At 41.5% G+C, this 22,563-nt stretch overlaps 1 protein-coding gene across 1 annotated transcript in view; it reads right to left on the bottom strand.

Moving 5' to 3' along the window:
• Nucleotides 1-2,109: 2,109 nt before the first annotated feature.
• PHLPP2 (PH domain and leucine rich repeat protein phosphatase 2) overlaps nt 2,110-22,563 on the bottom strand; it is a 77,821-nt gene continuing 57,367 nt past the window's right edge. Inside the window, exons 10-19 of the mRNA XM_081108071.1 lie at nt 20,373-20,433; nt 19,038-19,133; nt 17,135-17,290; nt 15,237-15,437; nt 11,764-11,926; nt 11,402-11,532; nt 10,681-10,791; nt 9,664-9,858; nt 7,587-7,818; nt 2,110-5,061 (exon numbers count right to left, since the gene is read on the bottom strand). Of these exons, the coding sequence (XP_080964197.1) occupies nt 3,913-5,061; nt 7,587-7,818; nt 9,664-9,858; nt 10,681-10,791; nt 11,402-11,532; nt 11,764-11,926; nt 15,237-15,437; nt 17,135-17,290; nt 19,038-19,133; nt 20,373-20,433 (2,495 nt within the window). The 3' untranslated portion in view covers nt 2,110-3,912. The remainder of the gene's footprint in view (nt 5,062-7,586; nt 7,819-9,663; nt 9,859-10,680; nt 10,792-11,401; nt 11,533-11,763; nt 11,927-15,236; nt 15,438-17,134; nt 17,291-19,037; nt 19,134-20,372; nt 20,434-22,563) is intronic.

The raw sequence follows: 22,563 nt of genomic DNA, 5'->3' as shown, positions 1-22,563 counted from the left end.
GATTTTTTTAAAAAAAACATATAAGCCAAGTCAGAATATAATGTTTCTTAGCATAAAAAAATTTTTATTGCTATTTCAGCTTAAAAGATGATCAAAAATATTTATTCTGCCCTTAACTCATAGCTTCATAGAGTGCCATGGAATGTAGTTTCATTTGTTATCTTCCCCTAAAGCAAGAAAAAGCAGAAAAATTCTAATGGTGTTTTGGGTAAGAAACTAATTCTACATACAAGTTAGAGAAAATTACAGTTGCATGCTAAAATAAAGTATTTATAAAATAACACATATTTTATTTTAAAACAAAGCCATGAAAAAAGATATTCCATTTTATTTTATTTATTATTGTTGTTATTGTTATTTTTTACAAATAATAGATTTGCTGCAACATGCTCTGGCTCATATTATTGAATTAAAAAATTTAACACATTTCAAAAATATCAAAAATACACTATAATGAGTCTTAGGACTACAATACGACGATGATTGCACAAAACCGTAAGATAGGAACTCACTGTTTGGGTGACGTCCATTGGCAACAGTGAGAGAAAACCCATAGCGTCTGGGAGAAGTGCATGAAATTAGAGTACAGGGAGCTTATGTGTGATTTGAATGATCACCAAATGAGGGAAACAGAGCAGGATTTACTGTAGCTGCTTTTCTCAATCTAGGAAGTGCTTACCCAGCTATGGGGCAAAAGTCACTACCTGGAGAGAAAGATTAACTTGCCTCCTTGATTGGGGAATCTAAAAGGCCCCACCCAGAGGGAAGTAAAAAGTGACATAGGACAGTTCTATCGTGATGCTGCAGACATCACTGAATGGCTTGGAGACTGTTTAATAATTGGTACATTTATTGATAACAGCCAAGTGCTCCCTTATGGAGGTCTCTTCATTAATAATTATTGAGTAGAGAGAGAAGGTGAGCCTGTGGCTTCCAAGTACCTGCTTTTGCTGAAGGTCTACATGGGAAGAAGAGCATCACATGATAGTCAGTAGATCAGCCAAACCTAACTAACTGGCTCCATCTCCTGAAAAATAGCACTCGCTACAAACAATTAGAATAGCACCCAATGATTACCACGCTGCTCGTGTTGGCTCTTCTACACACCAGGAAGAGGAACTCACAAATGTATTGCACGCACACTCACACTCACAGTAGTATAATAAAACCTTCACTTGCATTAGGAGTGGTAATTCAATGACTCTGGTAGCACGGTAGCTCTGATATACCAGCATTCAAATGTTCACATATATTCCCGATTCATGTGGATAAAAGGAAGAATACCATGGCTGCCAAGACGCGTGTATTTTTCTTTCTTCCATAGGACTGCTGAACTGCTCCCATCAGCAGGAGTGGTGTTATTTTCAGAAATTATCTTAAACTTTTCTATTAAATGGGAGGTACACACGGAAACCTGAGAATCATGCAGAGGCCAGGATCTCTGGACTAGAGATCAATGGTTCTCTGCCCACCTGGGGAACACATCCTCTGGGTAAAATCCTAGGAAGTAGGTTACATTCACCTGGAGACAGATTACTGTCTTTCACCACCTGACAGTCTAATTGGTTCACACAATGACTGCAAACGACCTCACAGGTCAGAAGATTCTGTATATTTTTGGTAATGGGCTATGGCCTTTTTACCCTCTGTGTTAATACAGAGCAATTATAGAGAAAAATGAACTAAAGAAAGTTACAAAAAAGAATAAATAGTTTTGGTATAGCCTATATTAAAGATATCCAACACAACTTAATATTTCCTGAAAATAAATGTACCACACAGAACATCTGGAACTTGGGAGTTCTTCTGACTGAAAGTAAATATATTTAACTTCTGGAAAAGCCATTTCAGAAGTGGGTTTCGTGATGGTTCCACTAAGGGTGGATAACAAAGAGAAGACAAGAAGGTTCACAGATAAAGGACAATTTTTAAGAGACTATACTATTAAAGTGGTATATTCCCAAAACAACTTTCTCTTCTAGACAACATCACTATTCTATAACTCAGAGCTTCTGCTGTCTGGGTAGAAAGATGTTTTACATCACCCATCACTATTATCTTGGGTGTTTCCTTCATTTTCATTTTCCCTTCACTTTTTTTTTTCATTTTCCTATATAAAAATAAGGCAGCAACACACTATTGTTCCCATCTTTCTAACAGCACCTAAACTTTGTATGAACTACTATGTTCCCCACTTCACATCAAGACCTGAGTTCTAAAATTCTGCAGTAGCTGACCAGTAGTTTGACACAGGGAAGTCAAGTATTCCTGAAAATTTGGGGACCCAAATTCAGATTCTTGAGGGGTTGAACTTAGTCACTGAAGTGGTATGGAATCCCCCAAGAGTGTATGTACCCCACCGAAACACGCATGTGGGTATGGGGCCTCTGAAAGGGTCAAGATACATAATGACCAACCATTTGTGGACAGGACCCTACTTACGTATATTTCAACCCTATCTTTAACATTATTGCTCATGAAACAAATTAAAAATGGTTCCACTCTGCTTTCTTTTTAATTGTGAAAGTATTCTAGAAATCATTCAAAGCATAGTCCTCATTGGGTAAAATCAAGCAGTGTCAAAATTTTGTAGGAATAAATAGAAATTCATTTTCCTAAGTTAATCTTCTAATGGAAAAGGCAACAGAACAGAAATATGGAAGGAACTGCATTTTGCTAGGGTTACATGGAATGTGCCAAAAATATAGTAAACCAGGTTTTCTGTGAGCTTAGGATTTTTAAATTCTTTCTTATATTAGTAATTAAACCCAGTATTCTCAAACCATGTGACGTGGATAAGCAGTTTTCGGTACTCTGTTAAACACTAAAGAGGTGAACTCTCCACTCACCTGCAACATTTTAGAAAACCATCCCTAAGCTAGAGGAAGAGAAGGAGCCTAACACCTGAGCGCCACCCATCCTCTGCTCCGGGTCATCTGCTGTAACTCCCGGTTACTTGGATGTGAGCAGCATCAGCCTTGGCCCTCCACAGGAGGCTGGCTGCCACTCCATCAGGTGGTATGAAAGAGGCCAATCCCCAAGTGCCCCTCTTGTGGCCTGCTGGGAAGCTCCTAGCAGGTGTCACACTCGTCAATAGCTTTTCTCTTTTTTTGTGATTTGGGGGGAAGTAGTCTTAGTCTTCACTTCTTTCCCATCTTCATCCCCACCAGCTTCTCAGGAGCTTTCACAGTCTGACATCCAACAATTAAATCAATTTCCCAGGACCCTGCCTAGTACCCTCATGCAAGGCTCCAACACCTGATGCCCATTCTACCTATGGAGAAGAAGGTGCTGGGCTGCCTCTAAGAAGATTGGCTCGAGTGCAGATTCGAAAATAAAAAGTTCACAGTCAATGAAAAGTGCTCTCGTTACATTACATACATAAATTATCTGTTTGATTGGTTCTACATTTCCAATAAACATCATTTTGATAGGCTGTATTCTCGTAGAGAAGAATGAAAAGTCATGTGACTAGTCACATCCCATCCCATCAGTTAGGTTGAGATATAAGGTGATTCCTCTGTCATAGAGATCCATCAGCAGCAATCAGTAAAGGGAATCATCTTCAGTTATTTTCCTCCACAGAAATAGTCCCTTTCCTACCCAGGCAGGCAAATTCTCAAAATTATCCTAGGAGAGAAAGGGTTAATGGCAGGTGGCAGGACTGATACAGAGCAACATCTGCTTTCTTCCCAGTAGCTCTGGGAATCCCAGTGCAGGTTAAATGTGAAACTTAACACTGATGGTGTTTACTAGCTTATCCAGAGAAGACCCTGATAGCTCTCACCATTTTTGGCTCCAAGTTCTACCCCCCTCATCTATGGTTTAGAAATGCAGAGGCAAAATGCCTCTGGAAGGGCCCCCGACCCCGACCCCACACAGCCTTCCCTAACACTGAGCTGCTGGGGAGGATTACAGTGCTGTGTCAAACTCCTCAGGGAGCTCGGTCCGATCCTCTTCAATCAGCTCAGGCTCGGGCCTGCTTTCCTGGTGTTGCTTCATTTGCTCCTTCACTTCTTCTTCCAGGTCACGAGGCACAACAAACTGATCCTCTGGCTCCAGCTGAGTGGGGGCAGCAAAATAGCCCGTTTTCTTCTTGGGTGCCTCTGTGGCCACTTCAATGAGGTTCAGGCTGTCTTCCAGGGGTACAATCGAGCCATTGGAGAGTTTCTTCCCATAAAGACAGGAGGTGGAGGGAGACTTCTGTAGCTCCATCTTGTCCTTGCTCATTGGTAGAAGTATGCCACTGTTCACACTGTTCTGTCTTCGGATCCCAAAAAACAATCCTCTCCCATGCTCCTCAGGACGTGGGGCCGGAGAATTCTTTGGGAGCGTGGGCGAGTTCTCCCTCCCCCGACAGCAGTGGATATCCACTTCCACCTCTACTTTGCTGCCATTGGTTATGACCCCTTCAACGGGCTGGTCGTCGTCACTGTCCAGGCCATTGTCAGACTGGTTACTCGAGAAAGTCGCACATGAAGGCTGGCGCTGAAACACCGCAGAGGTGGGGGTGGGATGGAGGCTGCAGCGCCTCTCTGGCCGTGGGAGCAAGCTGGCATCCAGGCCAGCAGTGTTATGTTCATCAGAAGCAGTGGATCCCACCTCACTGCTCACCTCTGACGTGGACATCTCACTGCTGAACTCAGAGGCGATCCCACTGCTGGAGGAAGGAGTGGTTGGCTTGAGAGGGTCCTTGATGGTGGTGGTCGGAGCAAATCCCACAGGACCTGGGAGGCTGAGCCCATTCATCTCACAAGTGCAGCCTTCCTCCCCAATGTTCAAATAAACCACTATTGCCCCCACATTGTCCTGACAACCGTAGCTCTGGGCTAATGTGCACAGCTTCTTGGCAGCTGCTAATGGGTCTTGTACGTGACGCACTGCACTGACAGCTTCTGTATATGACAAGTGTTCCCACAATGCTTTGTTTCCCAGAATCAGCAACTCGTCCTGAATGGTAAGTGTAGTGGAAGAGATGTAGGGCTTGGGGAGGATCCAAGGGTAGAGGTATGTACAGCCCAGCATCCGGGTGCAGCAGGTTACCCCATTCACTTTGTTATCCTAGAGGCAACAGAATGCAAATTTTGAAAAACAAGCAACAATGACATACAATTCATATCTTTCTAGCTCACAATGCTTAGGGCTCTACAAAAAACAAATAAACAAACAAATACAGAACTGACATCTATTATGGTTTTTCCTAAGATCTGTGTAAGTTTAAATGGCCTTACAAAAATAAATGTATAAAATTCTAAAAGAACAAAATATCAGATGGTTATACTGAATAGTTCAGAGGACTAAAGATAAAACCAATTAAAATGTGAAGTGGCTAAAAGCCACCTCAATTTCAAAAGGTATTTGCTTTAACATGAAGTAAAGGCCTCAGCATGTCCTTAAATAGAAAGACACCTGTTAGAAAAACAAGGATCAGAGCTATCATTAATTCTCCATCACTAGTATTCTCACAGAGGCCAGAACTCAGATGGGTCACTAAAAATGATTTCTCATTCAAAGGCACAGTTAGAAATGAAAAGATTCAGGAAGATATTAAATGACTAAGGCAATCTTTGTGGCTAAAGCATTAAGTAATCTCCAAAATTATTTAGCCTAGAAAAGGAAAGTCTGCAATCTGTAGTAAATTTACCTACTCTGTAAGGATTTTAACAAAAAATGAGTAACAGATCAAGTCACAACTGGTATAATTCCAAACTTAAAGGAAAAGGAAAAACCTTAGTTACAGATGGGAACGTTCATCTGCCAGATACTTGATACTTATTTCTTTTCATGATAAAACCAAGCAAAACCTCTAAAGCCATCAATATATTTACTTCATAGTTGCAGTCATTATCTGGGTGAAAATCCTGGCTCTCTATTTACCAGAACTTATCACAAACACTAAATTTTATTTTCCTCAACTGTAAAATGGAAATAAAAGCCATTCTTTCATGGGTGTTATTATGAAGATTAAACAAATAATGAAAGCACAGTGCTTAGCAAATAAGCAAACAATAAATATCTGTGGTTAAAATAACATTTATAAAAATATTTCCTACTTGTCTAGAACCTCTTCCCCCCCAAATCGAAACAACATTACTAAATTCTGTAAAAATAGACTAATCAAACAAAACATTCTTTTATCTTTCATTTTTGTTTTGACTGAAAGACCTTCCTAAGACTATAATGCCTCAGAGTTCCAGAATCTTCATGGTATCAACCACATTGTGATACACTTTTTTTAGTTTTGTGCTTCCTTGGATAAAATCTAACATGGATAGTCCTGACAGAATTCTGACAGAACAAACAGCCCAGAAATGGACCCACAAATACACCCCACTGATCTTTGACAAAGGAGCAAAGGCAACTCCATGGAGAAAGGGCAGTCTATTCAACCAATGCTGCTGGAACAACTGGACATTCACATGCAAAAAAGAAAGAAAAATAACCTAGACATGGAGCTTACACCTTTCCAAAAATTAATTCAAAACCAATCAGACTTACTGAACTTCCAAAACTTCCAAAAGATAAGACAGAAAGAAATCTAGGTGACCTTGGGTTTGGCAATGAGATTTTAGATACAACACCAAAACATGAACCATGAAAGAAAAATAAGTAGGACTTCATTAAAATTAAAAACTTCTCTGCAAAAGACACTGATTAAAAGAATGAGAAGACAAGCCACAGACTAGGAGAAAGTATTTGCAAAACACACATCTGATAAGGACTTGTATCCAAAATTCACACAGAGTTCTTAAAGTTCAGCCATAAAGAAACAAACAATTCAATTAAAAATGGGCAAAAGATCCGAACAGAATTCTGCTTTGCAGTAAACAATGCTCACATGAACTGCTAAGGTCTCTTTGAAAGCAGAAATGTTATGCTAATTTCTAAAACAAGAAAAACTGCAAAATTGTGGAGATACTGATGCTTCATTATTTAAAAAAGAAAACATAACCAAAGCATATGAGCCAAATACAATTGTATTATGAACAGAAAAAAATATTTTGAAACTTTGCATTTCAGACTAGGATGTCAAACTATAGGAGTGTTTCTCTTCTGTTTGGAAATTAACCAAAGGGAACATTTACCTTCATTTTACATGCTAGCTATACATCTACAGCAGTGACTTTCAACAGGTGTGCTGACACAATTTTTAAATCATGCAATGCTTTACTATTTAGTCAGGGGCACTGACCTCTTTTCCCTTAGATTATCAAATTAAAAAATGACAACACAACAATAGGTGGCTGGTGTGAATGAATCAAAATTATACCGTTCTTTGTCAGATCAGCAAAAAGAAAACTTTGGTGTGCTGCAGAATTTTAGTAATCAGTTTATGTATGCCATGAAATGAAAAAGACTGAAAGTCACTGATCTAAAGCATCGAATTCAGATTTTTCCTTCTAATTAATTTGACTTTTCTTTTTGCTAGTCATTAGCTGGTCATTAGCTTTTCTCCTAGTACTATTATCTGAGTTGGATACAGTTTACAAGGCTTGATAGAAGGAAAGTGGGCCTCCACTGCCATTACGCAAACAGCATTCACTGGATTTGGGGAGTAGAGGTGACTGATGGGGAGCGAGACTCACCTCTGTTATGATGGCTTTTTGGTCCTTCACTCTTTGGGCCTCGTCTGCATCCTGTTCCAGGCTGAAGACTTTAGAGAGGGGAACTGGTTTCCCACCTCGACACAAGACTGCTTGGCACGTGCCCACGTTGGCCACCGTCAAGCTAAAACTACTTGTTGAATCGGCAGTGTCAGGGCGGATGTAACAAAGAAGAGCAGAGGAGCCCAGCTTCTGACCAGCCATCCCTAATTTCCTGTTTAGAAAGAAAATGAAGACCTGGTAGCTAGAGTAAGAAGACAATGGCAGTCCTTCATGGCCACCATTTCCTTGTTTTCCTGCCAGGTGGCTGGACCAGCCCCACCCTCATCCACCTGAAGGCAGTCTCTGGCTATACTAGGAGGTGATAATGGTGAGCAGAGTTCTGCCTTCCACTCTTAACTCACTGAGAAAAGGAATTTTACACAACGGTGAGCTCAAAGGAGAGAGTAAGGTGGTCGTTCTCTGCTCCTTCTACTTGTGTCTAATCACTGACCACAATGGTGTAACTCAGTGGTTTCAACTTTAGAGCATCAAAATCACTTAGAGGGTTTGTGAAAACACAGATTACAGGGCTCACCCCCAGATTGTCTGATTCAGTAGATAAGGGGCAGCCCAACAGTTTGCATTTCTAAAAAGTTTCCAGTGATGTTGAAGCTCCCGAGGCTGTTGTCCTGGAACAACACATTGAGAACCACACATTTAGGTTTTAAGTTCCTTGAAGGAAGGATCATAATTTCCCCTGTATTTCTCCCATGCACATGGCATCCATCCCCCAGCATGTGGTACACAATGCTAAGCATAGAGCAGGTGCTATAAAAAAGACCTGGTTCTAAATTTGGCTTTTTCATTTACTGGCTATAGATCCTCAGCAAGTTATTTCTCTGAGAAATTTTTTTAATAAAATACCCACTTCTTTGGCTTGTTTTGAAAATTAAAGATATGGTATAAGAAATGCTTGGTACAGTACCCTGCTCTCAGGAGGTACTTCATAAGCAGAGTTCTCTCTCCCAAACCCTTTATTTTGCCAAGTTAAATTCCTTTCCCAGCCTATTTGCTTTGTATTATAATAAGAGAGAAAACTAGCTTGGACTCCAGGCTGCTCCATTTCAACACTGATTATCTCTATATCTATATATATAAAAGCCCAGCAACCGTTATGGCAAAATGACCAGAACAACCAGTTGCTATGATGTGCACTGACCACCAGGAGGCAGATGCTCAACCCAGGAGCTACACCCTGGTGGTCAGTGCGCTCCCACAGTGGGAGTGCTGCTCAGCCAGAAGCCGAGCTCATGGCTGGCGAGCACAGCGGCAGTGGTGGGAGCCTCTCCTGCCTCTGTGGCAGCACTAAGGAGCAGCGAGCCAAGCAGTAAGGAGCGGCAAGCCAAGAGGTAAGGAGTGCGCAGGTGGGCAGTTAGGAGTGCGCAGGTGGGCAGTTAGGAGCGAGGTGTCCTGGGTTGTGAGAGGGCACAGGCCCAGCTGAGGTAATCCACAGCCCCCCCCCCCCCCCCGTGCACGAATTTCGTGCATCAGGCCTCTAGTACAAGATAACAACCTCTCAGTTGTCAGTATCCTTTTTGCAGCCCACCTGATGGGTAAAATGCTCCATTAGCTACTAAGAGATTTTCAATAGTTTAGCTATATAGGGTTTTTACCATTAAGTGGCTTAGAAGATTAGTTGATAAATCCCAATAAGTATTCTAAACACATGAATTGATCAGTGCTTAACGTTCTGTAGGTCATCGACTCTTTGGAGAATCTTATGAAAGCTTACCACACTCCTTCCCCCAAATGCATACACACACAACCTTTCCCACATCAATTCTGGGCTTTCCAGATCTTTCCAAATCTTGGGTTCAACAGAGAAAACACAGATGGTTCCACAGGCTCTTTAAAGCACCAAAATCCCCCACATTCCACGCTGATATAGAAAGAACGGCTAGGGCAGAAGGAGCAAGATCTCATCTTGATCCTGTGCCTGTAATTTAGACTCTGGCCTTCTGGCTTAGATTTTCCAAAAGTAGAACTGAGTTAGGGATTATTCAACCCACCTGCTTACCTGTGAGATACCAAGAAGGTGTGAGCCATGGAAACGGTGTCACTGGATGACTGCTGGACCTCCTCCAGAAGCACGTCCGCCATCGTGCACTGCAGGAGGCGGGGAAGCTCCTCATTCCGGTCCCCATCAAACATGCCGTATACCGCTCCCACGCCCTCCGCAAAGGTATCCACAGCTAGCGAAGATACACACAGCCTATCAGAGAAAGACAAGAAAGACAAACATCAAAGAAAGTTATTGGTAAAAGGATTATTCTCTGAGGAGCCTTCTTTAAAAAACTAAGTGTTAATTGAGGGTGGAGAAGAACAGGAGTAAATCCTAACCTACAAATGAAAAGTGTTACATAATTAGGCAGCATTTGAAAGAGTTGCTAACGTAACAGGGGAATTCAGCCACATTCAGAAGCTGTACATATTTTAATTTTGCAATGCTGTCAAAGCTGGAAAGATGAAATGTTTTCTCTTAGTAGTTATCAAAGACTAGTATTGTTAACACCCTTCAGCCAGAGGCCCCCAGGAGCATAACTGTGGTTGAATGAGTTGAGTGTATTATGCCCTGAGCAAGGCAGAATGCACATCATGGAACTCTGGGGAGTGTAGGTAAGACCTAGCATAGGATTTGGTCTTTGATTGGGTCACTTTGGAGAAGGTCTAATGAAGGGGTGATCATACTAGATTGGGGGCTGCCAGAAAACGGGGCCATTCTATGGTTGGGTATCTCCATCAATCTTATCTATAGGAAAAGATTAGCATAAGGATAAAGCTGTAATTGGTACAGAAAATGGTAGTCGCCCATTTTATGGTAGGGATGAGAGAATTTGGTATTTTGGGGCCTGCGCATTCGTCTTGTTTTTGTCCTACTGGATCATGGTCTCAACGGGATCTTATCTGATGTTGACATTCTGTGATTTGTTTACACCCAACAAGAGAATATGGCCTGGCATTTACCATCAGATCAGTTCCCAGATGTCAGAGGCTACCTTTCTTCTTTCTCAGTCTCCATGGCCAAGATACTCACTTGTTCCTCTGCCCTGCCATCTCAGCCAGTCCATGGCTCCAGAAAGTTGATGTAACTGTAGGATCCGTGGTTGGCAAAGGTTTCTGATCAATTTTCAGGGTTGTGATATGGCTGTGGGAAGTGGAGGAAGGAAAGATTAAACCGTATATGCTTCTGTATTTTACAAAAACCATCCTAACAATAATATATATTTTTATAAAATAGTCCGTTGACAGACTAAGATTCATCTCCAGAGAGACTGAAAGTAGTATGCTGACCCACTGGCCAAGGTGGAGAAAGGAAAAAGTAGGAGGAAGAAATAGGGGCCAAATATTGTTACAATGGATGCTGTCTCTATGAAAACTAGGCACAACAAAGACTTCAACATTTCAGCCAACTGTCCACTTATTTTAATACAATTAACTCTTGGTACAATGAATGAGCTTGCACTGTCTCTTACATGTTGTGATGTAATGTGATCTGTGCCACCTCAACCATCTATGCCTGCCATGTAAAGATAGTCAGTATGTGGCTGAGCCTTGATGCCGAGTCCTAATATAAATGGGTGAGAACATTTATGTGGATGGACAGAACACCCACCCATAACTGAATCAAAGTTGGGGCCCAAGGGGTTTTATGCTTCATCCATTCTACTCCTTCAAATAATCAAGACCTTGAGAAGCCCCCACATGGCTGGTGGGACTAAGAGCACATGGGGGTTCGTTTTCACAAGTTTTCTTACCTAAATGTGTCCAGCGTCTTGTGTTCCAGAACCAGGTTTGTATTTCCAGTCAGGTCAAGGTCCTGTAAGGTAGCAGGCAGGGCCTCTGGGATCAGAATTTCTGTCAAGTCATTGCAACTTAGGTCTACAAACTGAGAAGGAAGTGGAAAAAATCAAAAGAAAATACATCATAGGTAGTTAATTCTTAACTCTCTAACAGCCAGTCTACTATTATATCCTCCAAGGGAACTTAGTTTCTTCCCAAGAACCCACTGAATACACTGTGATCCCTAATTGCCTCGTCCTTCTTCCTTACGAGGTCAACCTCATTCACACTCCTGCCACTTCCCCCCGAGGGACAGCATTCCAGCACGTGACAGTACCTGGATCTGAGGCAACTGCAGTATTTCTGGGAAAATGCTGATGTTGTTGGAGTGTGCGACAAGGGTGTGCAGCCTTTTGCAGTTCGCTATGGTCGTGGGAATGGTTTTAAGCTTGTTGCCACTTAGGTTCAGTTCCTCCAATTGTTCCAATTTATTTAGTTTGCTGAAAAAGAAATACCAAAATACCACACTGCACCCAAAAGGAGCTGCCAAGCAAGTGTTAGAGTAGCCGAAGCACAGAGGCAACTGGCCCACTGCCCGATGCCAGGCCATATGAAATGATCAGAGACACCAGGAAGGGAAGGGCTCTCCAAGGTTAACTGCGCCTGCTACACTTCAGTCTGGTCTGCCTCTCAGTGTGTTTGCAGGGGCTGAAGCGTCCCTGGCTTCTCTGACAGCTGTTGGATCTTGTGGCATGAACGGCTTCCTATTATGTGACTTACAGGGAGAGGCTGAATCAGCATCGGCCTAGTGTTGGTAGATTAGTTGCTTCGCCACTAACTAGTTGCAGAATACTGCATAAGCTAATGTCGGTTTATATCAATATCCTCAGCTAAAAAAGAAGCTGTACTAAATCATTACTAAGAGTCTTTTCAGTTTTAAATATCTGCTGTTACCTATACATAACACAATCCATCTTCACTAAACATTGTATTGAGTGGTTATTACACATACAGTGCTATGCTAAGAATGTTAATGCAATGCGATTCACTGTTCCGCTGGATTGAGCAAAGCTTTCTCCACAATAAGCAAAATATCTTAAGATGGCCTAACACCTTTATCTAGAATTCTAGATTATTACAAGTTGCTCTAATATAACATACCATAATTTCTATTGCTAGGAAAGCCATATTTTTTTAATAATTAAGCTCAGTAAAATAAAACTGCTTTTTAATTACAATAGTAATCTATATTCACTGAAAAAAATTGGAAAAAGGGACAAGGAAAACAGAGTGGAAAAAAGTCATACTACCAGAGAATTCCGATGACATTTTGGTGGAGGGTACTCTCGTCCTTTATCATGCATGAAACTATATTTTAAATTAAAAAACAATGCTACGTTATATTTTATAACTTGCTGTTTTGTTGTTGTTTTTACTTTACTTAATATGTTTTAAACGTGTTCCATGTCCAAATCTCATGCTATTCTCTCACACTACTCCCTGCTTGGATCTCCTACTACTTTCTGACTTGTAGACAGAAACACAGTGAGTGCCCCTCTCTCAATCAGTCTCTTACGGAGCCCAGAGCTGTGCTAGCCTTTGAAAATAGTGCAAAAGAAACAGAAAATTTGGATTATGCCTGTGCAATTATAACATTGTTTAAGAGATGACCTGACAGTGGATTTATTATTCAGTATAGAACATACATGTTCTTTAATGTACTGCTCCTAAATTCCATTTAGTTTTACTATCTATACCAGAGTACTCTAATTTTATATGATCTGTTCCTGTTCTTGTCTTTACTTCTAACTTCTTATTTTTGTATTTTTAATGTTTTACATTTAATATCAACCTGCTTTTGACCCCTCCCACAATATGAGTGTCACCAAATTAGATGGAATTCATGAGTTTCAGAGTATTCATCTGGTATCTCCCAACAGCTTCAAAAACGAATATAACTTGTCAGTGGTCTGTCATTTCCACTTTATATGACTGTGTGTGGGGCCAACTGAATTAATCTCATCAGATTTCAAGGGATCACATTCTGAAATTAAGATTCTGGATTCACTTTAAAAGCCACAGTTTAAATATATTTGTATTGATTTCAGAGAAGAAGGGAGAGGGAGAAAGAAAGAGAAATATCAATGATGAGAGAGAATCACTGACTGGCTGCCTCCTGCACGCTTCCCACTGAGGACTGAACCCACAACCCGGGCATGTGCCTATCCACTGAGCCAAACCAGCCAGGGCTAAAAGCCACTGTTTAAATTCTTTTAGGAAGCAATCATGTTTATCCTGCTTGTCTTTTATGAGCTCTAAATATCTTCTTTCATAAATATTTAAAAAAATTATAATCCCTATCAGTTTTTCTGAGTTTATTATATTTCTAAGAACATTTATAAAATAAAATTAGAGTCAAAATGGTTTTATTGTTTTCATTCAAATAATACCAAACATCATTTCCCTATTGTTTCTTTTAAAACATGAGTTTTAGCTGAAACCGGTTTGGCTCAGTGGATAGAGCGTCGGCCTGTGGACTGAAAGGTCCCAGGTTCGATTCCGGTCAAGGGCATGTACCTGGGTTGCGGGCACATCCCCAGTGGGAGATGTACAGGAGGCAGCTGATCGATGTTTCTCTCTCATCGATGTTTCTAACTTTCTATCTCTCCCCCTTCCTCCCTGTGAAAAATCAATAAAATATATTTTTAAAAAATAAATAAATAAATAAATAAATAAATAAAACATGAGTTTTAATATTACCTTCATGGTATAGATGTGCTTTTCAGGTATCATATTTTATCAAATGTACTTTGAAAGATATTTATTTTTCTACTGACACTGTTTAAAACTTTGATCACATTAAATGTCTCGCTTATGTCTTCGTATAGGTGAAGCCTAGCTATTATTCATCTCTTCCTCCTGGAAGGCCAACACCCCCAGGCTCTGTGCAGTGCAACGAGCTAATACATGTATCTTTAACATCCTGCATTTATTATGCTGCATTGCAATTGCCTATATACTCATCTATTCCCCCAATTTGACTATAAGTAACTTGAGGACAGAGGCTGTAACTTAATCGGCACTGCTTCCCCAGTGCTTACACAGCACTTGACATACAGTAGGCATTCAATATAGACAGCTGACTGAACAAAATGGGCTTGAACGGTGCTCGTCCACTTATACACTGATTTTTTTCAATAAATACACTTGGCCCTTCATGCCCACAGGTTTCCACCCATGGATTCAACCAACTGTGGATGGGATACAGCATTTTCACATTCCCAACCACGGTCTCCCAGCTGCAGATCAAACATATTGTTTTGCATTCACAGTTAGTGGAATCCACATATGCAAAAGGCCAACTGTAGAGTGAAAAGTTACATGTGGATTATCGATTGTATGGGGGTTGGCTCCCCGTAGCACCCAGCTTGTTCAAGGATCCACTGTATATAATGAATAAATTAATGGACTCAACAATACTTTTATGAAGCAGTGCTGAATGAAAAAAACACACACAATTGTCTCCGGAATTTCTTTAATTTATTTCATAAGCCTGTACTTTTCTAGGCTGAAAATTCTCAGACCATTCATTATCAGCTAACTACAACTAAGAATTAAACACATTTTAACCACAACTTCTCTGGTTATTGATACGTAACAACTAGGTACAAACACTTTCCCATTCAACTAGTGGAATCGTAAGTCACTCCACATAAAGCAAGAGTACCTAGTGAGATAGCGGCAATGTGGTCTAACAAATGCAGAATGCGTGTTATTTGTCTGAAATGGCCAAGGTATGCATTTGTTTACCTTGCGGGAAAAGTTTGTAGCTGGTTGTTTGCAAGATGCAAGATTCGCAGGTGTGGGTGCCCGACCAGGACAGGCACACACTGATCTGTCAGGAGGTTGTTGGTCAGATAGAGCAGCTGCAGGGCACTCAGGCTCTCCTCCCCTGCAGAAGCAGATGGCAAGGACTCCAGACTATTTGCAGATGCATTCAAGTACCTGAGGCTGACAGAGCACACACACATCATTTCCTGCATGGTTATTTATTGCCTTAGGTAGAAAACATCATGCCATCTCAGTAGGGAACACTGCCATTACATGCTCCAAAACTCATGACAAATGAAACTTCCTCCAGGTAGTTTTCTCTAATTGATTCTAACAACCAAATTTCCTTTTACTCAACTCATGCAAGCCAAACAGACAGGAAATCATTCAGGCTTGGTAGTAGTCCCGGGCTTCTGTAGTGGCCTGAAGTCTACCTTAGCTTCATTTTTCACTGTCTTTATGTCCCCCCGAAAGAGTGCTGTTGAGTATCATGTTCACAAATATCCAAACTGTGAAGACACCCTTCAGAAAAATTTTTTGTCAGATTTCAACGTCATCATATTTATTTAGCCAAGCCCCTTGTAATCCCCTAATAATGGGCACAGCGCTGTTTCCAACTGTTTGCTATTACAGACATTATAATGAGCACCTTTGTATACTTATCCAATTATTTATTTATACTACATTCCCAGAAGCAAAATTGGTTGGGGTCAAAAGATAGATATATCTTTAAATTTTTCATATATATTGCCAAACTGAGCTCCAGAAAGGGCAATACCAATTATACTTACAATATGTATTATATATACAAACACTGATTTTTTCTTTTTATATACAAACATTTTTTAGAACTTCCAAAGATTTTATTTTTTGGAAAGTCCAACCAAGTGTATTGAGATGTATAAGCTGCCACACAAAGAACAAGCCAGACACTTGTAGGCTAAATGCTTTTTGTATGTTTTCTGTAGCCAGCAATTTTCAACCTTTGCATCTCATGGCACATATAAACTACTGAAATTCTGTGCACACCAAAAAAGATATTATATTTCTTGCTGATCTGACAAAAAAAGGTATAATTTTGATTCACGCACATCAGAGGGCTTGTATTGGCTGTTGTCATTATTTTATGTGACAATCTAAGAGAAAAGCGATCAGTGCCCCTGACTAAACAGTCAGGTATCACATGTTTTAAAAATTCTTGCAGCACACCAGTTGAAAATCACTGCTATTGCCTATGTTAAATTACTAGTGCTATCTCTATTTTCTCCATTTCTAAACTGAAGATAATATTGTCTTCTCCATATTGCAGAAGGCTATAATTAAAAACGAATCTTCATTGAATGGTGGGTGACATACACATTAGATATACCTGATTATGGATGTTAAAGTAAAAAAACATTATTTATTGCTAATTTACAATGAGAAAGCAAGTAACACCTTCTGAAACAGTGTTACCTTTAAATGCACAGTTTTCAAAGTAGGTAGTAAAAGAGTGATGCACGTAAAGAATAAAACTCAATGATAGCTTGGTAAAGCTAGAAGCAAAATTAACTTTAATGGTATGTCCTTTTCTCCTAATGAAAAAGCTAAAAATTGCCAAGAAAGAGGCATGAGAGCACTGCAATTTCTCTTTAAAGGTCATAATTGTATTTGTTTTCTGAGATGAAAGCCACCTGTTTGAAACTGTTTACACCACCAAAACTTCTTACGTATTTGATGGTTATTTCAGCCCTAGAGTCGAAGATTACCACCTCATAAAACAGGGTCATATTTTATTTCATAGAAAGTACAAATGACTCCACCCATAGCTGGACTATGAGGTAAACTATAAATCTAGTTCCAAAGGTCACCCCAATGACAAGCAGTGCAGTACTTACTTTAAGGCCTTGGAGAAGAGGGTGTCCGGCAGTCTGGTGAGCAGGTTATGCTGGATGTCCAATACCTCCAGAGGGATGTGCTCCATGAGCACTGGGAGGTTCTGCACGTGATTGTGTCCCACCATCAGTTTCCTAAGACTCAAGCTGCTAAGAATTCTGGAAGTGGGCGGGGAGGGGGGGACAGTAAGAAACAAAAAACTTACTTAAGTCTTTCTTTCTGAGTCTGCCCTTGGCTGTTTAATTAAATGAGTAAAATGAATAGAAACATACTCTTCGAGACAGTATAATCCCTGACAAGTGCCTGAGCCAAGAAAGCAGCCATGGCCATATGTTTACCCATCTCCACCAGGAAGTCCTTACGGTCATCCTGGAAAAGGTGAGTTAATGAAAGCAACCAGCATAGAACAGATCTAAACAAAAAATTTCTAGAATAAATCGATTTATTCTAGAATTGAGTGAATCTATTAATACAGGTAACTATAATAAATAACAAAATTCATTATAACAAAGCCACTATTCTGTGCTTAAAATGTGCTAGGCCAGTGATGGCGAACCTATGACACGCGTACTCATTTTTTTGGTTGATTTTTCTTTGTTAATGGCATTTAAATATATAAAATAAATATCAAAAATATAAATCTTTGTTTTACTATGGTTGCAAATATCAAAAAAGTTCTATATGTGACACGGCACCAGAGTTAAGTTAGGGTTTTTCAAAATGGTGACACGCCAAGCTCAAAAGGTTTGCCATCACTGTGCTAGGCCACTTAAATATGAGGTTCAGAAGAAACAGTGACTGATTTGCCGAATATCTCACATTGAATGTAGTCAATGGCATAGTAGTATTTGAACTAAGGCCTGATTCCCAAGGTTGTATTCATACCTACTATGCTACAAAAGCCTCTAGTTTAATTTAAAACACTCCACTAGATGATAACATTTTATACCTTCTATAAATGGTGTATTCAATGCTTGTAAATATACCACTTACCCCCTCTCCCAAGCACCTCTCTCTTCCCCCCCTCCCCACATGCAGAAGTCCCACCATCTTGTATCTTATAATTATTAAAGTTCTGAATTTCTACAACATTTTATTTATACAGTGCAGTGATGAAAAGTGAAGGCAAGAATGACAACATTCAGCACTTGCCGGCGTCGCTCAGTGCTTGGAGCGTCAGCCTGCACACCGAAGGGTCTCGGACTTGGTTCCTGGTGTGACCGGGGGCACATACCTGGGTTGCTGGTTCGGGGCACGTGTGGGAGGCAACCAATGAAGTGTCTCTTTCACATTGGTATTTCTCTCTCCCTGCCCCTCCACTCTCTCTAAAAATCAATGGAAAAAATATCCTCACTCCTCGGGTAAAGATTTAAAAAAAAAGAAATGACAACATTGCAATGTGAGCACTCACTACTTCCCAGGTAAGTGTGGCCTTGGGCAAGTTACCGAGCCACTCCAAGCCTTAGTGTCCTCATCTGTAAGGTGAGGATAACAGCACCTACATAATAATGCTGTCAAAGGACTATATAAAAGGAAAGTTCTCAGAACTTTGCCCAGCTCACAATAACTCATCCAATAAAAAGTATCTATTCTAAGTATCATATCACCAACCTACGCCTGCAACCTAGCCTGCAACCTGTTACGTTTTATCAGTTACCTGTGCACAAGTCCCCTCAACTACCTGCTTATTACTAAGTTGCTTACAGGCCAGCCTATGCATTAGCTGTTACTATATCCCTCACAGCACTTCACACTGCCCTGCACTCAGCAGGTACTGAATAATTATTGAACAAATAAATGAAAGTACCTATACAAAGTAACCCAATCTAGGAGAATAATTAAATATATGCATTCACACACAGATATCATTATATACATACATAATATATATTAACACACACATACCTCGTAGGAACCTCTGTCAGAAGATTATAGCTCACATCTAATACTTCTATCTTCTTTGCTTCACAGGCCCAGTCAGGGACACATTCCAGCTGGTTTCTATCAAAAATGAATCAACACAAGCCATCATTTACGATGATGAGTGGAACTCATTTCATTAGTCTGTAATATACCTATTAATTGGCCCATGAGCCCCTTGAGGGCAGGAGCACTATACCTAAGCATTCTTGGTTCACCACTGGAATGCACGAGGTGCTCAATGAATGTCGCTGATAGAGAGGTGGACAGAGATAAGCACTCAAACATGTATACTCCTGGGTCGATTATACTGCATGCTCAAAGAAGATACAAAGGCCCTCAACAGCAGGAAAGCATACATATGATGGGATGGCTGCAGGAGAGACGTGGAAAGACTTAATGGAAGAAGTGGCATTTTAAACAAACCTTTGAAGATGACTACAGGTAATAACTGGGGAAGAAGAATAGCAAATTCTGGGGGAAATGAACAAAATGAATAAAAGTGAGGAAGAAGGCGCACAAGATAACTAGTGGGGGGCTTCAAAACATTTAAAATGTGAAAGCAAATATTTGGTAGACCACTGAGCAGACACCTAGTAAAAATATTTTTATTTTCAGATATTACTCAGTCTCTCTTGGCCTCAATGTGCCTACTGATCAGTCGATTGAGACGACGAGGCAGAATGAAGTGAGGGCTGTAAGAGAAATGAAGATACAGCTATGATGGCTGAGTGAAAGAAGCACTTTGTCTGGAATGGATCAAGGCGAGCTCCCCAAGAAATAGGACATCTGGGTTAGAATTTGAAGAATGTGGGACAATGACCTGAAGAGAGGAGGACATTCTAAGAAAGAGGGGACAACATGAGTGAGAACACAAAGGCAAGGAAAGAAATGGCATGGAACATGTGGGAATTATAACAAGCAGTTTGGGGAAACGGAGCAGAGAGTGGTAAGAAACAGGCTGGAGAAAACGAAATCATGTCCAGAAGACTGTGACCTTACCCTGCAGGTATAGGGGGATCACTGAAGAATTAGTAAGTAAGTACAATGTCAGTTTTGTAATTTAAAAAGTTCCCTCTGTGGCTACACTGAGGTCTGGTTGAGATGATTATATTAGTAAAAGGAAGACTAATCAGGAAGCTGTTACAGAATTCCAGACAAGAGATGATATAGGCCTAAGTGAGTGGTGATACATGTGGAAGGGAGGGAGGGACTTCAGAAGTATTTAGATTTCTTGTGCCTCAAAACTACCAAATTATCCACGTATGTCTTTTAAATATTAGGAATCAAACAAGCACCACCTTTATGAAGCACACTCACCTGGAAAGTTCTAAAGATGTGAGAAGACTGGGTACTGGATAGACATTCACTGCTGTCAGCCCTAATTGAAAAACAAAAGGGTGTCAGGAACGTTGTCTAAAGAAGTAAGTAACTGAAAGTAAATAAGGAAAAAGTGACAGCGTCAGAAAGAAAACAGGCCACCTACTGACATGAACTAAAGACAAAAGCCACTGGGTAACTAACACACATGAATGGCGTAGTCCCAATCTGAAGACCAAATACAACGAATGAAGGATCGTGTGTACTGCACTGGACTCACGCCAGACGAGGCAGTTGTTAACAGTAACTACTTAATTTTTTAAAAAATTGATAATTGGATTTTCACTGGCAATATTTTAACTTTCAACTACAGTACAACATAGATACAGAAAAGGGCAACAATCTTACGCACACAGATCGCTACATTTTTACACACAGAACACACCAGTGTAGCCAGTGCCCACTTAGGAAGCGGACCATTACCAGCTCCCAGGAGCTTCCTCTCATTAGCCTTCCAGTCTCCGCCCCTCGCCGCCCTTGCTCCCTATACCACAGGCTACTTTTGCTTATTTACATAAATTACACATACAGTCTGTAAAGTTTCTGATCTAGCTTCGTTCACTCCTTATTGCACTTGTGGGATCTGTTCACATTACTGCATGTGGGTGTAGTTCATTCATTCTCCCGGCAGTACGAAACTGTTTATATGACTGTACCACAATTTGTTTATTCATTTTAGGGTTACAACACTGAAGTCTTTTCGAGTTGGGGTGACTACGAATAGTGCTTCTATGAATATTTTTTCCATATCTTTTGTGGACTAATATAAGCATTTATGTTGAGTACTAGAGGCCCGGTGCACAAAAATTTGTGCACTTGGAGGGGGATCCCTCAGCCCAGCCTGTGCCCTCTCGTAGTCTGGGACCCCTCAGGGGATGACCACCTGCTGGCTTAGGTCCGCTCCCTGGGGGGATTGGGCCCAAGCTGGCAGTCAGACATCCCTCTGGCAGGACAGGAGCCCTCGCGGGATGTCCACTTACCAGCAGGGAGCAGACCTAAGCTGCAGTCGGACAGCCTTAGTGCTGCTGAGGAGGCGGCAGAGGCTCCCACCACCACCGCTGTGCTGGCAGCCATCAGCCTGGCTTGTGGCTGAGCAGAGCTCCCCCTGTGGGAGCGCACTGACCACCAGGGGACAACTCCTGCACTGAGCATCTGCCCCCTGGTGGTCAGTGTGTGTCATAGTGACCAGTCATTCCCAGTCGTTCTGCTGTTAGGGCCAATCTGCATATTACCCTTTTTTATATTGGATAGAAGCCTGGTGCACGGGTGGGGGCCAGCTGGTTTTCCCTGAAGGGTGTCCTGGATCAGGGTGGGGGTCCTGCTGGAGTGCCTGGCAAGCCTGGGTGAAGGGCTGATGGGTGTTTGCAGACTGGTCACACCCCCTTCAGGGTGGGGGTCCCCACTGGGGTGCCTGGCCAGCCTGGGTTAGGGGCTGATGACTGTTTGCAGCTGGTCACACCCCCTTCAGGGTGGGGGTCCCCACTGGGGTGAGTGGCCAGGCTGGGTGAGGGGCTGATGGCTGTTTGCAGCTGGTCACACCCCTTTCAGGGTGGGGGTCTCCACTGGGGTGCCTGGCCAGTCTGGGTGAGGGGCTGAGGGCCGTTTTCAGGTTGGCCAAGCCCCCCCGCGAAGGAAGCTCCCAGCCTCTACATTTTTTCTTTTATTCTTGGATTTATTTACCTTCTATAATTGAAACTTTGTAGCCTTGAGTGAAGCTCAGAGCCAGCCAGGGCAGGCAGGAAGCTTGGCTTCCTCCATCGCCAGGGGCAACCCAAGCCTCCTGCTCGCTCCAGCTCCGTGGCCATGGCCGGCTGAAAGCAGGTATCTGGGGTTTATTATCTTCTATAATTGAAACTTTGTTGGCTTGAGTGGAGCTCAGAGCCAGCCACAGCAGGCAGGAAGCTTGGCTTCCTCCATCACTGGGGCAACCAAGCCTCCTGCTTGCTCCAGCTCCGTGGCTGCCGGCCGCCATCTTGGTTGGGTTAATTTGCATATAGTCGCTCTGATTGGCTGGTGGGTGTTGCTTAAGGCATAGTGAAGGTACAGTCAATTTGCATGTTTGTCTTATATTAGTGTAGATAAGCTTAGGAGAGAACTGTTGACTATAGGGGGTGCATATACTGAATAGTTT

The sequence above is a fragment of the Myotis nattereri genome, assembly GCF_964212035.1.
Source record: "Myotis nattereri genome assembly, chromosome: 15".
Classification (NCBI taxonomy): domain Eukaryota; kingdom Metazoa; phylum Chordata; class Mammalia; order Chiroptera; family Vespertilionidae; genus Myotis; species Myotis nattereri.
This window is presented reverse-complemented; position numbering and strand designations above follow the sequence as displayed.